A 16,502-nucleotide genomic window follows, 5' to 3' on the forward strand; every position below is an offset into this window, starting at 1 on the left:
ATGTTGAAAATAAGAGTAAATAACTTCAAAATTTGTTGTTTTGTTTTTTTTTAACTCAATTGGTGTTACTAAACAAAATATATGATATTTATCTTTGTCTCCAGGTTTTAAATCACAAAGGAATGGGGAGAAAAGTCAGATTTTGTCATTAAAAGAGCATACAGGTAACCCAGTTAGATGATGGTTTTAACTTTGGAACTTTGGAAGGCTGTTTATGAAACATACTATTCCTGTCTTTTTCCCTCCCTCTATAACACACTGTCACAACCTGGCTCAAAAAAGGACAAAGCTGAGAGGACCACACACAGGACTATTTTACTGAAATTGTATTTTTGATTTTCATCCGACTTTCAACTGTAGACCTGATAGTGTATAGTGTAGCCTACTTATTCTTAATTATGTAGACAATAAATAGATCAATGAACAGGGATGTGGCTTGACTGTTAACCACAGATTATTGTTACAGTCTTCCCCCTAAAATCTAATGCTTTATGTTTTGGGGATACAAGATAACTGTATAAACACATTTATGCCCTGACAACATGAGTAATATAGGTGTACAGGCATAAACATGCCAGTCATGTCCTAAAATCAATCTTCTCTTTCTTTCTGACAGTGCTGTTGAACTTTTGCACCAAACTTGGACTGGAAAATTTTTATCCCAACAAACTCACTCTTCGTTCTCTCTTGGAGATCAACAAAAACAGTATATATGATGAAATTGTCCAATCAGTGGAGAAAATACCATGGTGTTTTCTCAGAAAACTATTTAAAATCAGTGCAGACTGCAGGAGCTGTACACAATTATCAACCAATTATGGAGAGAACAATGAACTTGACTTTGACCCTCACTCTGCAGATGATTCTGTAGACAGTGAGGTTAACCCTCTGGACCTAATCACAGCAGTCTTCCTTTGTGCTGACAGCTTCTTGCAACAGGAAATTGCCCTCAAAATGTCAATGTGCCAGTTTCCTGTCCCACTGCTGTTGCCCCATGGCAATAACAGTCAGTGTACTTTGATGCTGTGGGCTCTGAGAGACATTGTCAAAGAGTGGTGTCCACATGGTTTGTCTGAATCAAGAGGGTTTATTGAAGAAAACATTGTCCAAGCAGATATACCATTCTATTCTTTTGTGAGACTGAAAAACTGTAGTTTATCAAAGTCCCAGCTTTTAAATCATGTTCTCAGCCGTGGCCAACAGAATCACAGTATCTTCATTAACAGGGAAATGGAAGGAGGAGCAGTTAAAAGAAAAATAGCCAATGGACTGGTAGAAGTTTATTGGTACCTTCCTTGTGGCAAAGGAAATCTTGACATTTTTCCAGAGCCAGTTGCATTTGCCAATCTGAGAGGAGACATTGGTCAGTCACTCACACAATTCAACTTTCTTCTTCAAGTATCCACTGCTATGTTTGTATTCCTGGACAAAGTTGAGGAAAATGAGCACAAGATTCTGATGTCTCTTCAAGGTGAGAAATCCAAACTCTTCTTCGTTGTTAATCACAAGGAAGGAAACACCCAAAAGGAACTCAAGTCTGTCAAGACTAGGGTGAAAGAATTAGATTTACCAAACAGCAGAGTAAAGATCAAAGATCCAAAGTTAAATGTTGCAGAGTTTTCAAAGAAACTTTGTGAAGCCATCAAGACATCACTGACAGAGGAAACAGGCAGAATGAATATTGAAAACATGTTTAACCAAGCCATTGAACTTGGCCTGTCTGTGGATGAATGCACAAGTAAAAACCAAAAAGAGGCAGCAGAAGAGATCATAGAAGGAACAGGGCTTCTGAGTATTCAAGACTACAAGAAACAAGAACTTCCGTTGCAAGGAGAGAACTGGAAAAGGCTATCACAGCTAGAAAAGGAGGAGTGTAGATTGAAGAAATCTGGTGACTCAGGCCTTGAAGAGCACAAATCTCAGCTACAGGAAGAAAAACGACAAATCAGAAAGGAGCAAAGACAATACAAACTGTCCAACAGAATGAAGCATTTTCTTGAGTACTTGTCTACAAGTGACAAAATAAGAAGAGATTTTTTTCTTAAGTGGATGAAACTCAAACTTGATGCGCATTCACGGGACACACTGTCAGACTTGCGTAGCAAATTCAAAGAGCAATGTGAGAAGAAAGATGTAAAACGTATGGCAGAATTAGATCAAGCTTTGCTGGATAGTTCTTTAGGAATAGAGCATTACATGAGAGAAATGGGACTGATCTATGAATTCTCCATTATCAACTCAACAGAAACTGCAGATCAAACAACTCATCTCCCTGGTGTGGCTGCTGAAATGCTGTTGGATGGATATCCTTTAGAACTCTTGGATGGAGATGTTTCCAACGTCCCAGAGAGATGGGTGACAGATGTGCTGATGGAGCTTCACAGGAAGGTTGGGGAGCAGAGTAGATTGTTGGTTCTGACTGTGTTGGGTGTTCAAAGTACCGGAAAGTCAACACTTCTCAACACCATGTTTAGTGTGCAGTTTCCTGTCAGCAGCGGCAGATGCACAAGAGGAGCTTATATGCTCTTCCTTAAAGTTGGAGAGGATTTGAAAAGTGACTTAAACTGTGACTTTGTTGTCCTCATTGACACAGAGGGTCTAAAGTCTCCTGATCTTGCACAACTAGAGGACAGTTATGAACATGACAACCAGCTGGCAACTTTTGTCATTGGCTTAAGTGATGTCACCATTATTAACATTGCAATGGAAAACTTGACTGAAATGAAAGATGTCCTGCAAATCACAGCTCACGCGTTCTTAAGAATGAAGCAAATTGGTAAAAAACCAGTTTGTCATTTTGTTCACCAGAATGTTGCTGGAGTTTCAGCTCATGCAAAGACCATGATTGAAAGAAAACATATTTTGGACCAACTCAACGAAATGATTCAACTTGCAGCTGAAATGGAAAGGCAGCCTTCTATAAAAGCATTCACAGATGTGCTGGACTATGACATAGAAAGGAACAACTGGAACATCCCAGGACTCTGGCATGGAACCCCACCAATGGCACCTGTGAGCATTGGTTACAGTGAAGCTGTGGCAGATTTCAAACAAAATCTTTTGGATACAGTGAAAAGTGACAGAACTAATGAAGTCTCAAAGATACCAGAGTTTCTAGAATGGATGAAAAGTCTCTGGAAAGCAGTCAAGTATGAGAACTTCATCTTTAGTTTCAGAAACACCCTTGTGGCTCATGCCTATGACAACTTGTGGAAAGAGTTCAGTCAGTGGGAATGGGACTTTAGAAAAGAGATTCTCTCCTGGCAGAATAAAGCAAAGTTAGAAATCTTAAATGCTGACAATGAAGCTGAGATGGAGACTTGGAACAGATTGGTTGCATCAAAAAAAGGTGAGGTGTCAGACAAAATAACAGACCAACAAACAAAAATAAAGGAGAAACTCAGTGACTACTACAGAAAGAAAGACAGACATGTAAATCTGATAGAGAAATACAAAGCTGATTTTATCAACAATATAAACAGTCTGGCAAATGAAATTCAACATTCTGTGAGTAATAAACTGGATTGTGTTCTTGAGCAAAAAATAAGTTCAAAAAAGGTTCAGGACATTCAGAGAGAATACAGAGCTGTGATTGAAAAGCGAGTCATGAAGCTCCTGAGTGACTGCAAAGAGTCCACACTGACTGATGAACAACTGACACATCAGTTTGAAAAGATGTGGAATGGAGCTACTGTAAATGTGTCTGGCCTGAAAGAGCGAGATATTGCAGCATGTGTCTTGAAGCAGTTGAGAAAGAATTTTTTAAACCGGAATGTCAATAAAGAACTGCAGAAAATTAAAGACCTATCGAAAATTGGGATGGATCCATTTAAAACCAGAAGATACCATGTAGACTCCTATGTGGAGCAGTTTCAAAATTGGTGGAATGGAGATTTGCAGAGCTTTGCAGACAGTGTGATTGACACTTCCACAAAGTTTGTTCTTGATAAAACAAAGGCAAATGGAGATTATCATGACTCCTTCACAAGGGATCTTCTGAAAAAAATAGATGAATCCCTTCAACAAAACTACAGGCATTACAAAACAAATTCACAGTTTGAGATTGAGCTGAAACTTCACATTTGTGGCATTGCCTCAAGAGAGTTTCTCAAAATGCACAAAAAATTCTTGTCAGAGAATGATCCACAAACTCAGTTGGAAAAGTACAAGACTCAGTACTTGTCAGATTTTCTTGACTTATACAAACAAAAAGATGATTGCCAACGTAAAGCAACTGCTTTTGTCCAACTGTGTATCAAACCTGCTGTAGAAGAGTACATCAGTAGGTCTCTGGGAGTAGATATTGTGGATGAAATTTTGACAAGTTGCCATTCAGCAGAGTACAGCTCACGTTCATTTTTCCAGTACAACATTCAGAAAGAGCTGCTGAAAAAGGAAGACTTTGAGAGTTTTGTCAAGTACATTGGTAACTATGAAATATATGTGAAGGATTGGATATTTCAGCACATCCTGAAAAAAATGGCAGAGGACAAAACATTGTGCAAACTGAAGAACAAAAATCTGCAGGTCATAGTTAAAAAAATAACAGATGTAATAGCACAGGCCTCAAAAGGAGAGGATGGTGCTCTGCTGCCAGATAACAAGGAAAGCATCACAGAGCTCATCAGCAACATGCGCAAATATTTGATTAAAGACATCTCACTTTCAGTAGAGGATGAAAAAACCACCTTGTTTCAAATCCAAAGTACATGCCATCCATTTATCAAAAGCCTCAAGATCTCGATAGAGAACTTAAAAGAACAACTTCAGGAGGAATTCACAAACTCTGAAGACATCACTGAGACTCTGAACAAGCTTCCTGACAAACCACAGGATGAGCTGTTCAAGCGAGTGATTGGCTGTGGACATCAGTGCCCATTTTGTAAAGTTCCCTGTGAGGCTGGAGGCAAGGAACACAAACAGCATCATGCAACTATTCATCGACCACAAGGTCTTGGTAGGTATAGGAACACAGCCACTAAGCAGCTAGTTGAAACACTGTGTACAACTGATGTTCACAGTGAAAGAAAATTTTTAAATGCAGAAACTAAAGGGGAGTATCATCCCTACAAGGAGTACACAAAGTACTATCCAGACTGGCTGATTCCTCCAGACAATACCATAGAGGCATCTGACTACTGGAAATATGTCCTAGTACAATACAATGACAGATTTGCTCAAGAATACAAAGCCAAGCCAGCTGATGCTCCAGAGGCCTGGAGGAGAATCACAAAGGAAGAAGCACTAAAAGGTTTGAAAGATGCCTTCAACATAAAGTGAACACACAATCCTGACAAATATCTTTAAACGAAACAACATTTAAACATGCAAGAATTTTTCATGTAGAAATGTAAACCTTGGGGAGAATAATACAGGGACTAAACATGTCAGGACATTCAGCAGAACAATCAATCAAATTAAAGACAGATCAATGCAGTTTAAATACTGACCAATTTGGATTAAATTTTAGTCCTCACCCAGGGTAAGTCAGTGTAATGACAGATGAAATATGTGTATGAAATAATTAAGTATGACAGAACACAATATTTTTTCATGTTATTATTATTATTATTTTCTTAAATATTATATATGCTTTGTTTTCTTTGTACAATTTTCTGTAGGCCTTCTTTCATAATGACTGGTGTGCACAGTATTAATGTTGACAATGACAATGATAAAGAAAATGCTGTACTACAGAGATCATGTAAGAAAAGTCAGGGTTTTACAGTGATTGTTTTTACTTTTTTTGGTATTGGTATAAGATCATGTTTGTAATATTTTGGTTATATTATTTTGATAAGTTCAACTTTTTGTTTTTATTCTTCTTATTGCTGTATTATTTGATATTTCTGTATGTCTATGTGCATAATGACCATAATGATGATGATGAAGATTTATTACAGAGAACATGTGGAAAAAAGAAATGTTTTATATTGTATATGTCAGCAGGATTTCAGCTTCACAGTTGACTTTCTAATACTGACTTGTAAAAGAATGTTTGATACCAATCAATGATTGACAAATATTGATAGAAATGACTCAGTGCTTACTTGCTTTGGTTTTTACACAGATTATAATAATGAGATGAACAAACCACAAAGAAGCTGAAACCACAGTAACAGTCAGTCAATTTTTTTCATGTTCATTTTATTTCTAAGATGTTTATCAAACTAACATAATGAATGGTATGCACCAAAATGATGATGATTTTGTTCTAGGAAGTACAAAGATCCCGTGAAGAGATGTTTTTTAATGTGTCAATATTTACATTTTAAAAGCTGTATTTAACTCTACCTGCAAAATGTAATCTTTTACATTGTAAAAGTTATTAATGTGTGATAGAGCAAATAATAATAATGTTAATGCAAATTACTTTTTACTTCATGCACAGATACTGTGGCATTCTCTCATGTGTTGTCAATGATTACCTTGTAACTTTTATTCTTTTAGACAAATGATGATGTTTTGAATAACCAACAAGTAAAAAAGCTGAAAGTAGTTTTTTAATCTGACTTGTTTTTTATGGGGTTTTTTTTGATAAAAAAAGGTTTTTCATTCATCTTGCTACACAGCTCTGTATATAATGCAAGTATTAAAGATAGTGATGCTGCTGCTGCTGCTGAAGTGATGTTTTCTCATGTCATTTTTGTTCTTATTTACTTTACTTTTCATTACTATTTTTACTGTTTTATTTTCTCATATACACATGTAAAATATATCTATCTCTTAAAGTGTATTTGTTAAAAGTCAGTTAAATGTTCAGTATATGTTGATGTAACTGACATTGTGACTCATGTTTGAAAATGGACTAATAAATCCAACAGCAAGGAATACTATGTTTAAGGTTTTTTCCCCCCTTCTTCGAGTTGATATACATTAAGATCATGTCCATAATGACTACTGTTGATAATTATGATATATGCACAAAACAGTGTGGAAAAATCATAATAAATGTGTTGATAAAGCATAGATTTTTAAAGTAGCTGTAATCAATGTTTTTATGACAATTTTATGACAACATGAAAGTGTGACAGTGTGAGAGGTGTCTCTGGTTGTGATGAATGTACAGAGAATTATCAGCTAAATAAGAGCTTTATAGTGACTTTCAGCTCATTGTTTATCTATCCAGACCACAATTTTTTGTTCTGGTTCACTCACACTGCTCTCATCATTGTTTTCAGCGGCAGCAGGCAGCTGTTTTTGCAGAAAAAAACAAAAAAATCCACCATCCACTACCTGCTGAGCAGCAATCAGCAGAGAGCTAACAAATAGAATTAAAATACTTTCCAGAGAGCTAGGTTTAGCAAACTGTAAAGTTAACCTTGAACTTTGAGACAAATCCTGACATAGAAAACTCACAGGTTTTTGGTTCCAGTTCAGCTGCTACATAAGGTCAGTGAGTAAGTTCACTCTGAGTTCAGTGTGTGCCTGTTGAATGGAACAAAGCATCATCAATGGAACTCCATACTATAATTCAACATGCCAACAGCTAAAAGAGAAGAAAAGCCTCCATTTTAATCTAGTGAAGCTAGAAAATAGTAATGTTTAACGGCACAGCAGTGGCAGTGAAAGTGTCTCAGTTGGCAGAAAATAGCCAATGCATGACCAATATTACATTTTACTCAGTCCAATCATTCATTGTTTATACCTGAATTTCTTTAATGGATGATAAAGTGCTGGAATCATACTGTATGTTAAAGTTTTAAATATATTTCTTTAGCTGTAACTTGATGGGGACAAAGTGCTGCTGGCAGTGGAAGATGAAACCAAACAGACATAAGTTTAGTAATAGGTCTATGATTGTCACCTCATAGTCTGATGATTTTGGTCAACTGTAGTTGAAAAAGTGTTGAGGTTCAAACCAAGTGACAATTTTTAAATTATCTATCTTAAATGTAAAAGTGTCTCAGTGTCTGAATATTTAATGACTATATTTCAACGTGCAGTAAATTTAAAGTCACTGAGTTGAAAGTAGGCTGGAGCCTATCCCAGCTGAGAGGTGGGGTGCACCCTGACAGACTGCCAGTCCATCGCAGGGCCATGAGAAATTATGGCTCATAGATCAGTGTCTTATGTGTCTAAAGCTGTATACAGATATCATTTTTTTACTACAGTAATGTACAGTAAATGTTTCAGAGCAGAGAACTGATAAACAACCTGACATTTTACTTAATGTCCACTCTCACACTTGCGTACACAAACTTCATCATGCTATCAACACTTCATGAATGCACAGAGGTCTCTGAAGTTTCAGTTTCAAAATGAGTACAGCCTGCATGGCTATATTTATACTGGCCTAATTTTAGGACGCCCAGGGTTCCCCCCAACCTGGAATAATACCTTTCCTCCCCACAGACGGAAACCCCTAATGCAGAAAATTTAAGAAAAGGTTTTTCTGCTTACTTTTTATAGGCGACCTTGTCATTAAAACTACTGGCAGATGAAGTGAATAATACTGTCATTGCAATACAATATTCTGCTGGGAAACCTTGGATCCTAATTCCACCACCCATCTAAACATTGTTTGAGTAGGATTCCTTACTGGTACCGTTACCCCTTGATGCTCTCAAGGGGTAACGGTACCAGCAATTATGCTGTCCACTCATATCAAGTCGGCTGATCTGACTGAGTGAAAACATGTGAAATCCCAGATGTTGTGTACTAAACTGTAGATGCTAATAGCTAGTCTCCTGGTCTTTGCCATGATGTCTGTGCTGAGAATACCAAGCTCCAATTGTGACCAAATTTGGCTGTGCATAGACTGAGACCACAAATAAGACAGCCAAGTTTAGAAGTGAATGATGTTTACATCATCACAGGTGCTGGCCTTTTTATAAATCATGTAGTTTAAGATAATAAGATAACAGAAAGTGAAAGTAGGGGGTCTCTCTATAAAAGAACCACTGCCTCTCTTTCACTATCTTATTTTGTCTCTGCTGCAGCCGCACTACAGTAAAAGGTAAGCATCCAAAGTAACAGAAAGTCTATGTTTGAGTGTAGTTGTTATGTTTATTAAATGTACGACTGTGTGTGTGTGTGTGTGTGTGTGTGTGGTGGGTACATCTTATTGCACCCCATGTTTGGTTTCATGTATCTTTCCATGAGGGAGAAATGGGAAAACATAACTTTAAAACCAGGTCAGTGAGCAGTAGTATAAATTTTGTCAGTTGATCTCTATGAATCTTTTCCTTCTCTGTCTCCTGTGTTGTATTACACATCACAGGGATATAATGCTAATCCTACCCTATCTGCTCTTCCTCTCTCATCTTTATCACCTTCAGTCTTTTCATTTTCATCTGTGTCAGTGAAGAAAGTAAACACAGGGTCAGTTGATATTTATATGCAAATGTTACAGTTAGGATAATCTTGCAATGAAAAAATGGGGGTACCTCATTTATTTGGTAACCCTTGGGAGAGGCCGTACCCCTAGGTTTGGAAACTATATGACCAAATTAACTAACTGTATAAAAATTAAAGCAAGCGGCACCTCGATAATGCTGCTTTCACACTGATACCGCAGTGAAATTCTAATGATGTAATATACAATAATGTCTCAGTCACAGGGACAATATTTCTACATTATGACTATTTTACTTTTGATATGTTAAGTATTTTTCCTGATAAAACTTAAAGTCATATTTTGAATGCAGACTTCTACTGTAATGGGATATTGTCACTTCTATCGGAAGAAAGTAAATTCAGTGTAGCTAGCTTAGTCGAGTGCATTTGTTTTCTGGCTTGACATTGCAATCCCCATATGATCCCCTAGAACAATAAAGAGGAAAAGTGGATTTATATAATCTAAACAGATATATGTACAAATATACAGAACTGCAATGGTAGTTCATATTGACATGAATTAGCAGACAGGAAATGAGCCACACAATGTGAGGGAGAGAGAAGAGGTGACATAAAAATAAAAATAATATGAGGGAAAGCTGAGATAAAATATCAAAAAACTTACTCCAGCTGGCAACAGCGGGAGGTGGAATCAAAATTGACTCTAAAGGAGGTATGTCACCCTCTTGTGGTGGTTTGCATTCAAAGCCCAGTGAGAGACATACATTACATTCAGTGGAAAAGAAAGGAAAATTTATTAATTTTTCATATGATCGCAATAATCTTGAAAGACATGATAATCCAACATTCTCATAGTAATTTTGTTGATTTGCAATTAAATAGTTCAGCAGTTTTAATGTTGTCTTGTGTGTGTTTTTCTCTTTGCACTTCTCCATAGGATCAATGATAGGACTCTTAAAGAATAGCGGTGGAGTAGTGAAAGCAGAACCAGAGAACAGCCGAGAGTTACCAGATCCAGACCCTGGAGGACATGAGGAACCAGAGAACAGCATCGAGAAAGCAGACCTAGATCCAGGTAATGACCCTCCCAGTTACTTATATATACAATTTACGGTTTCATTTCACAGTTCTCAGCTCCAGGCAAAGTAAGGAGGGCCCCCAAAGAAAACCCTGCTCAAGACCCCCTGTTGTTTAGAGGCAGCCCTGCATGACCCCTCAGATTTATGTGGTAACACATTGGACAGCCCAAACCCTAGGTTTGGGAACTATATGACCAACCTACCTAACTGTATGAAGAAGTTTAAACTAGCTCTACCTGTAAAGTACAACACACTCACACATTGATACATCAGTAAAATTCTAGTAATGTATATATAGTAGGGATAGACCGATTATCGTCCGGGCCGATTATCGGCGCTGATATTCTGCATTTTAATGCGTATTGGCATCTGCCTTTTTTTAAATCCGATGGCCGATAAGAGATCAATTTAAAACTGGGTTATTTTGGCTCTGATGCAGCCGCGCCTCTCTGTCTGCAGTCACTACTCTGTCTCCAGCATTGTCCCACCCACAGCACCATCTGTTTGGTTACAGGCAGAGCCACGTCACGGGTAACAGCCAATCAGCAGTGAAAGCTGTGCACGCACTGTGCTCTCACACACGACGGAGAGGAGAAAAAGTTTTGCCGAGTGGAGAAGCTCCGGAGAGCAGATATATGTTTCTTTATTTACTGTAGTAAACTTTAGGGACCTATTTAGTTTTCATTTAACTTTATAAGACATGCTGCTGAGCCTGGGAGCTCCCTGCACTTTTTGTTAGAATTTTAAAACAAAGATGTCAATTGTCTAAGATAAAAAAAACCTTTAACATGTTGCCAATCTGAAAAGCTGTTTAATAAACATATGCTTAAAGGCATTTAACGAAGTTGACACCATTATTTTCACTTTTACTGCAAATTAATTTCGGCTCCAAATATCGGTTATCAGCCTCCTTGACTACTAATAATCGGTATCTGTATCAGCCCTGAAAAAAAACATATCAGTCTATCTCTAATATACTGTCTCTCTCAAGGGGACAATATTTCTACATTATGAGTATTTTTTTTACTTTCGATGTATTTTCCCTGATAAAACTTTCATATTTTCAATGCAGGACTTTTACTGTAATGGGATATTTTCACTACTTCTATAGGAAGAAAGTAAAATCAGTGTAGCTAGCTTAATTAGTCTAGTGCATTTGTTTTCTACCTTGACATTCCAATTCTCCTGGAACATTAAGGGAGAAAAGTGAATTCCACTAAGAAGCTTTAATCATTTACAATTTTCACTTGAACAAGAAACACTCACAGCATAGACAGACACTAAATAGGTAGTCTTCTGTCATTTACTAAAGGTTTATTTTTCTTTTCCTCTCTCTCCTTTAGGCTTTTTGAACTTTCTCTCCAAACTTGGGCTGGAGAAATTTTATCCCAACAAACTCACTCTTCGGTCTTTCTTGGAGATCAACAAAAACAGCATATCTGATGAAACTGCCCAGTCAGTAGGGGAAATGCCATGGTGTTTTTTAAAAAAACTATTTAATATCAATGCAGAATGTAGGAACTGTGCACAGTTATCAAACAATGAAAATGGTGGTGATGTTGATGATGAAGCTGAAAATAATGATTGGCCTGATGCTGACATATACACTGCAGATGATTTTGAAGACACAAAGATTAACCCTCTAGACCTCATAGTAGCTCTCTTCCTTTGTGCTGACAGCTTCTTGCAACAGGAGATTACCCTCAAAATGTCAATGTGCCAGTTTCCTGTCCCACTGCTGTTGCCCCATGGCAATAACAGTCAGTGTACCCTGATGCTGTGGGCTCTGAGAGACATCGTCAAAGAGTGGCGTCCACATGATTTGTCTGAATCAAGAGGGTTTGTTGAAGAAAACATTGTCCAAGCAAATATACCATTCTATTCCTTTGTGAGGCTGAAGAACTGCAGTTTATCCAAATCCCAGTTTCTGAATCATGTTCTCAGCCGTGGCCAACAAAATAACAATATCTTCATACACAGATATGTGGAAGGGGGAGGAGTTAAAAGAAAAATAGCCAATGGATTAGTAGAAGCTTGTTGGTACCTTCCTTGTGGTACAGAAGATCTTGACATTTTTCCAGAGCCAGCAGCCTTTGCCAATCTCAGAGGAGACATTGGTCAGTCACTCACACAATTCACCTTTCTTCTTGAAGTATCAACTGCTACCTTTGTGTTCCTGGACAAAGTTGAAGAAAATGAGCACAAGATTCTGACATCTCTTCAAGATGTGAAATCCAAACTCTTCTTAGTTGTTAATAACAAGAAAGGCAGCACTAGAGAGGAAATGATGTCTGTCAAGACAGAGTTAAATTTACCAAAGACCAGAGTAAAAACCAAACACTCAAGTGTAAATGTTGCAGAGTTTTCACGGAAAATTTGTGAAACTATCAGGACGAAACTATAAGAAACAAGAACTGCCTTTGCAGGGAGAAAACTGGAAAAGGCTATCACAGATAGAAAAGGAGGAGTGTAGATTGAAGAAATCTGGTGACTCAAGCCTTGAAGAGCACAAATCTCAGCTACAGGAAGAAAAAAGACGAATAAGGGAGGAGCAAAGAAAATACGAACTGTCCAAAGGAATTAAGACTTTTATTGAGTACTTATCTTCAAGTAACAAAGAAAAAAGAGATTTTTTTCTTAAGTGGATGAAACTCAAGCTTGATGCAAATTCATGCAGCATACTGTCTGTGTTACGTAGCAAATTCAAAGAGCAATGCGAGAAGAAAGATGTAAAACTTGTGGCAGAATTAGATCAAGCTTTGCTGGATAGCTCTTTAGGAATAGAGCATTACATGAGAGAAATGGGACTGATCTATGAGTTCTCCATTATCAACTCATCAAAAACTGCTAATAAAGTGTCTCATCTTCCTGGTTTGGCTGCTGAAATGCTGTTGGATGGATATCCTTTAGAACTCTTGGATGGAGATGCTTCCAATGTCCCAGAGAGATGGGTGACAGATGTGCTGATGGAGCTTCACAGGAAGGTTGAGAAGCAGAGTAGATTGTTGGTACTGACTGTGTTGGGTGTTTAAAGTACCGGGAAGTCAACACTCCTCAACACCATGTTTGGTGTGCAGTTTCCTGTCAGCAGCGGCAGATGCACAAGAGGAGCTTATATGCTCTTCCTTAAAGTTGGAGAGGATTTGAAAAGTGACTTAAATTGTGACTTTGTTGTCCTCATTGACACAGAGGGTCTGAAGTCTCCTGATCTTGCACAACTAGAGGACAGTTATGAACATGACAACCAGCTGGCAACTTTTGTCATTGGCTTAAGTGATGTCACCATTATTAACATTGCAATGGAAAACTCGACTGAAATGAAAGATGTCCTGCAAATCACAGCTCACGCATTCTTAAGAATGAAGCAAATTGGTAAAAAAACAGTTTGTCATTTTGTTCACCAGAATGTTGCTGGAGTTTCAGCTCATGCAAAGAGCATGCCTGAAAGAAAACATCTCTTGGACCAACTCAATGAAATGACTCAAATTGCAGCTGAAATGGAAAGGCAGCCTTCTATAAAAGCATTCACAAATGTGCTGGACTATGACATAGAAAAGAACAACTGGAACATCCCAGGACTCTGGCATGGAACCCCACCAATGGCACCAGTGAACATTGGTTACAGTGTAGCTGTGGCAAATTTCAAACAAAATCTTTTGGATGCAGTGAAAAGTGACAGAACTAATGAAGTCTCAAAGATACCAGAGTTTCTAGAATGGATGAAAAGTCTCTGAAAAGCAGTCAAATATGAGAACTTCATCTTTAGTTTCAGAAACACCCTTGTGGCTCATGCCTATGACAACTTGTGCAAAGAATTCAATCAATGGGAATGGGACTTTTTAGAAAAGAGATTCTCTCCTGGCAGAATAAAGCAGAGTTAGAAATCTTAAATGCTGACAATGAAGCTGAGATGGAAACTTGGAACAGATTGGTTGCATCAAAAAAGTCGGAGGTGTCAGATAAAATAACAGACCAACAAAGAAAAATTAAGGAGAAACTCAGTGACTACTACAGAAAGAAAGACAGACATGTAAATCTGATAGAGAAATACAAAGTTGACTTCATCAACAGTATCAACAGTCTGGCAAATGAAATTCAACATTCTGTGAGTAATAAACTGGATTGTGTTCTTGAGCAAAAAATAAGTTCAAAAAAGGTTCAGGACATTCAGAGAGAATACAGAGCTGTGATTGAAGAGCAGGTCATGAAGCTCCTGAGTGACTGCAAAGAGTCCACACTGACTGATGAACAACTGACACATGAGTTTGAAAAGATGTGGAATGGAGCTACTGTAAATGTGTCTGGCCTGAAAGAGCGAGATATTGCAGCATGTGTCCTCAATCAGTTGAGAAAGAATTTCTCAAACCAGAATGTCAATAAAGAACTGCAGAACATTGGAGACCTAACAGATATCGGGAAGGATCAATTTAAAACCACAAGAGACCATGTAGACTCCTATATGAAGAAGTTTCAATATTGGTTTAGTGGAGATTTGCAGAGCTTTGCAGACAGTGTCATTGACACTTCCACAAAGTTTGTTCTTGATAAAACAAAGGCAAATGGAGATTATCATGACTCCTTCACAAGGGATATTCTGAAAAAATAGATGAATCCCTTCAACAAAACTACAGGCATTACAAAACAAATTCACAGTTTGAGATTGAGCTGAAACTTCACATTTGTGGCATTGCCTCAAGAGAGTCTCTCAAAATGCACAAAAAATTCTTGTCAGAGAATGATCCTCAAACTCAGTTAGAGAAGTACAAGACTCAGTACCTGTCAGATTTTCTTGACTTATACAAACAAAGAGATGATTGCCAACGAAAAGCAACTGCTTTTGTCCAATTGTGTATCAAACCTGCTGTAGAAGAGTATATCAGTAGGTCTCTGGGAGTAGATATTGTGGATGAAATTTTGACAAGTTGCCATTCAGCAGAGTACAGCTCACGTTCATTTTTCCAGTACAACATCCAGAAAGAGCTGCTGAAAAAGGAAGACTTTGAGAGTTTTGTCAAGTACATTGGTAACTATGAAATATATGTGAAAGATTGGATATTTCAGCACATCCTGAAAAAATGTCAGAGGACAAAACTTTGTGCAAACTGAAGAATATGAATCTGAACGTAATAGTTAAAAAAATAGCAGAGGCAATAGAACAGGCCTCAAAAGGAGAGGATGGCGTTCTGCTGCCAGACAACAAGGAGAGCATCACAGAGCTCATCAGCAACATGCGCAAATATTTGACTAAAGACATCTCACTTTCAGTGGAGGATGAAAAAACCACCTTGTTCCAAATCCAAAGTCCATGCCATCCGTTTATTAACAGCCTCAAGATCTCAATAGAGGACTTAAAAAAAGAACTTCAGTGGGAATTCACAAACTCCGAGGACATCACTGAAACATTAAACAAGCTTCCTATCAAACCACGGGACGAGCTGTTCAAGCGGGTGTTTGGCTGTGGACATCAGTGTCCATTTTGTAAAGTTCCCTGTGAGGCTGGAGGCAAAGAACATAAGCAACATCATGCAGCTATTCATCGACCACAAGGTCTTGGTAGGTGCAGGGATCTAGACACTAAAAAGCTAGTTGAAACACTGTGTACAACTGATGTTCATAGTGAAAAAAGATTCTCAAATGCAGACACTAAATGGGAGTGGCATCCTTACAAGTACTACACCAAGTACTATCCAGACTGGCTGATTCCTCCAGACCCCACCATAGAGGCCTCTGACTACTGGAAATATGTCCTAGTACAATACAATGACAGATTTGCTCAAGAATACAAAGCCAAGCCAGCTGATGTTCCAGAGGCCTGGAGGAGAATCACAAAGGAACAAGCACTGAAAGGTCTGAAAGATGCCTTCAACATGAAGTGAACAACACACAATGCTGACAAATATCTTTAAACAAAACAACATTTAATCATGCAAGAACTTTTCATAAACATATGTAAACTTTGGAGAAGCCGAAAAGAATACAGAGCCTGAACAGTCAAGGTATTCAGCAGAACAGTCAAATTAATGATATATATATTATATATATATATATATTAATGCTGTGCACAGTAATGAGGTTGACAATGACAATGATAAAGAAAATGATAATGATGGCAAAATTCATATG

The 16,502-nt window shown here is 37.8% G+C and overlaps 2 protein-coding genes across 2 annotated transcripts; both read left to right on the plus strand.

Annotated features, from left to right (window-relative positions):
• LOC108894402 (interferon-induced very large GTPase 1-like) lies at positions 1-6,621 on the plus strand. Its single transcript, XM_018693056.2, has 3 exons — positions 1-34; positions 105-164; positions 2,246-6,621. Exons 1-3 carry the CDS (start codon positions 1-3, stop codon positions 5,278-5,280), a joined length of 3,129 nt encoding a protein of 1,042 aa, XP_018548572.1. The 3' UTR covers positions 5,281-6,621.
• A 3,620-nt stretch (positions 6,622-10,241) lies between these two features.
• LOC108894403 (up-regulator of cell proliferation-like) lies at positions 10,242-16,255 on the plus strand. Its single transcript, XM_051068215.1, is given in 6 exon segments — positions 10,242-10,375; positions 11,723-12,724; positions 12,771-14,215; positions 14,218-14,971; positions 14,974-15,450; positions 15,453-16,255. Coding segments are annotated over 6 exon segments (4,614 nt in total). The 5' UTR covers position 10,242.
• Positions 16,256-16,502: the final 247 nt, after the last annotated feature.

This window comes from Lates calcarifer, unplaced genomic scaffold, assembly GCF_001640805.2.
Source record: "Lates calcarifer isolate ASB-BC8 unplaced genomic scaffold, TLL_Latcal_v3 _unitig_327_quiver_877, whole genome shotgun sequence".
Classification (NCBI taxonomy): Eukaryota; Metazoa; Chordata; class Actinopteri; family Centropomidae; genus Lates; species Lates calcarifer.

Bases quoted from the DNA above. Each gene is read 5' to 3' on its own strand.
- LOC108894402 (XM_018693056.2), top strand. From the start codon at position 1: ATGTTGAAAATAAGAGTAAATAACTTCAAAATTT. The intron at 35-104 runs GTTGTTTTGTTT...CTTTGTCTCCAG, and splicing joins AGTAAATAACTTCAAAATTT to GTTTTAAATCACAAAGGAAT. The intron at 165-2,245 runs GTAACCCAGTTA...TCAACTCAACAG, and splicing joins GTCATTAAAAGAGCATACAG to AAACTGCAGATCAAACAACT.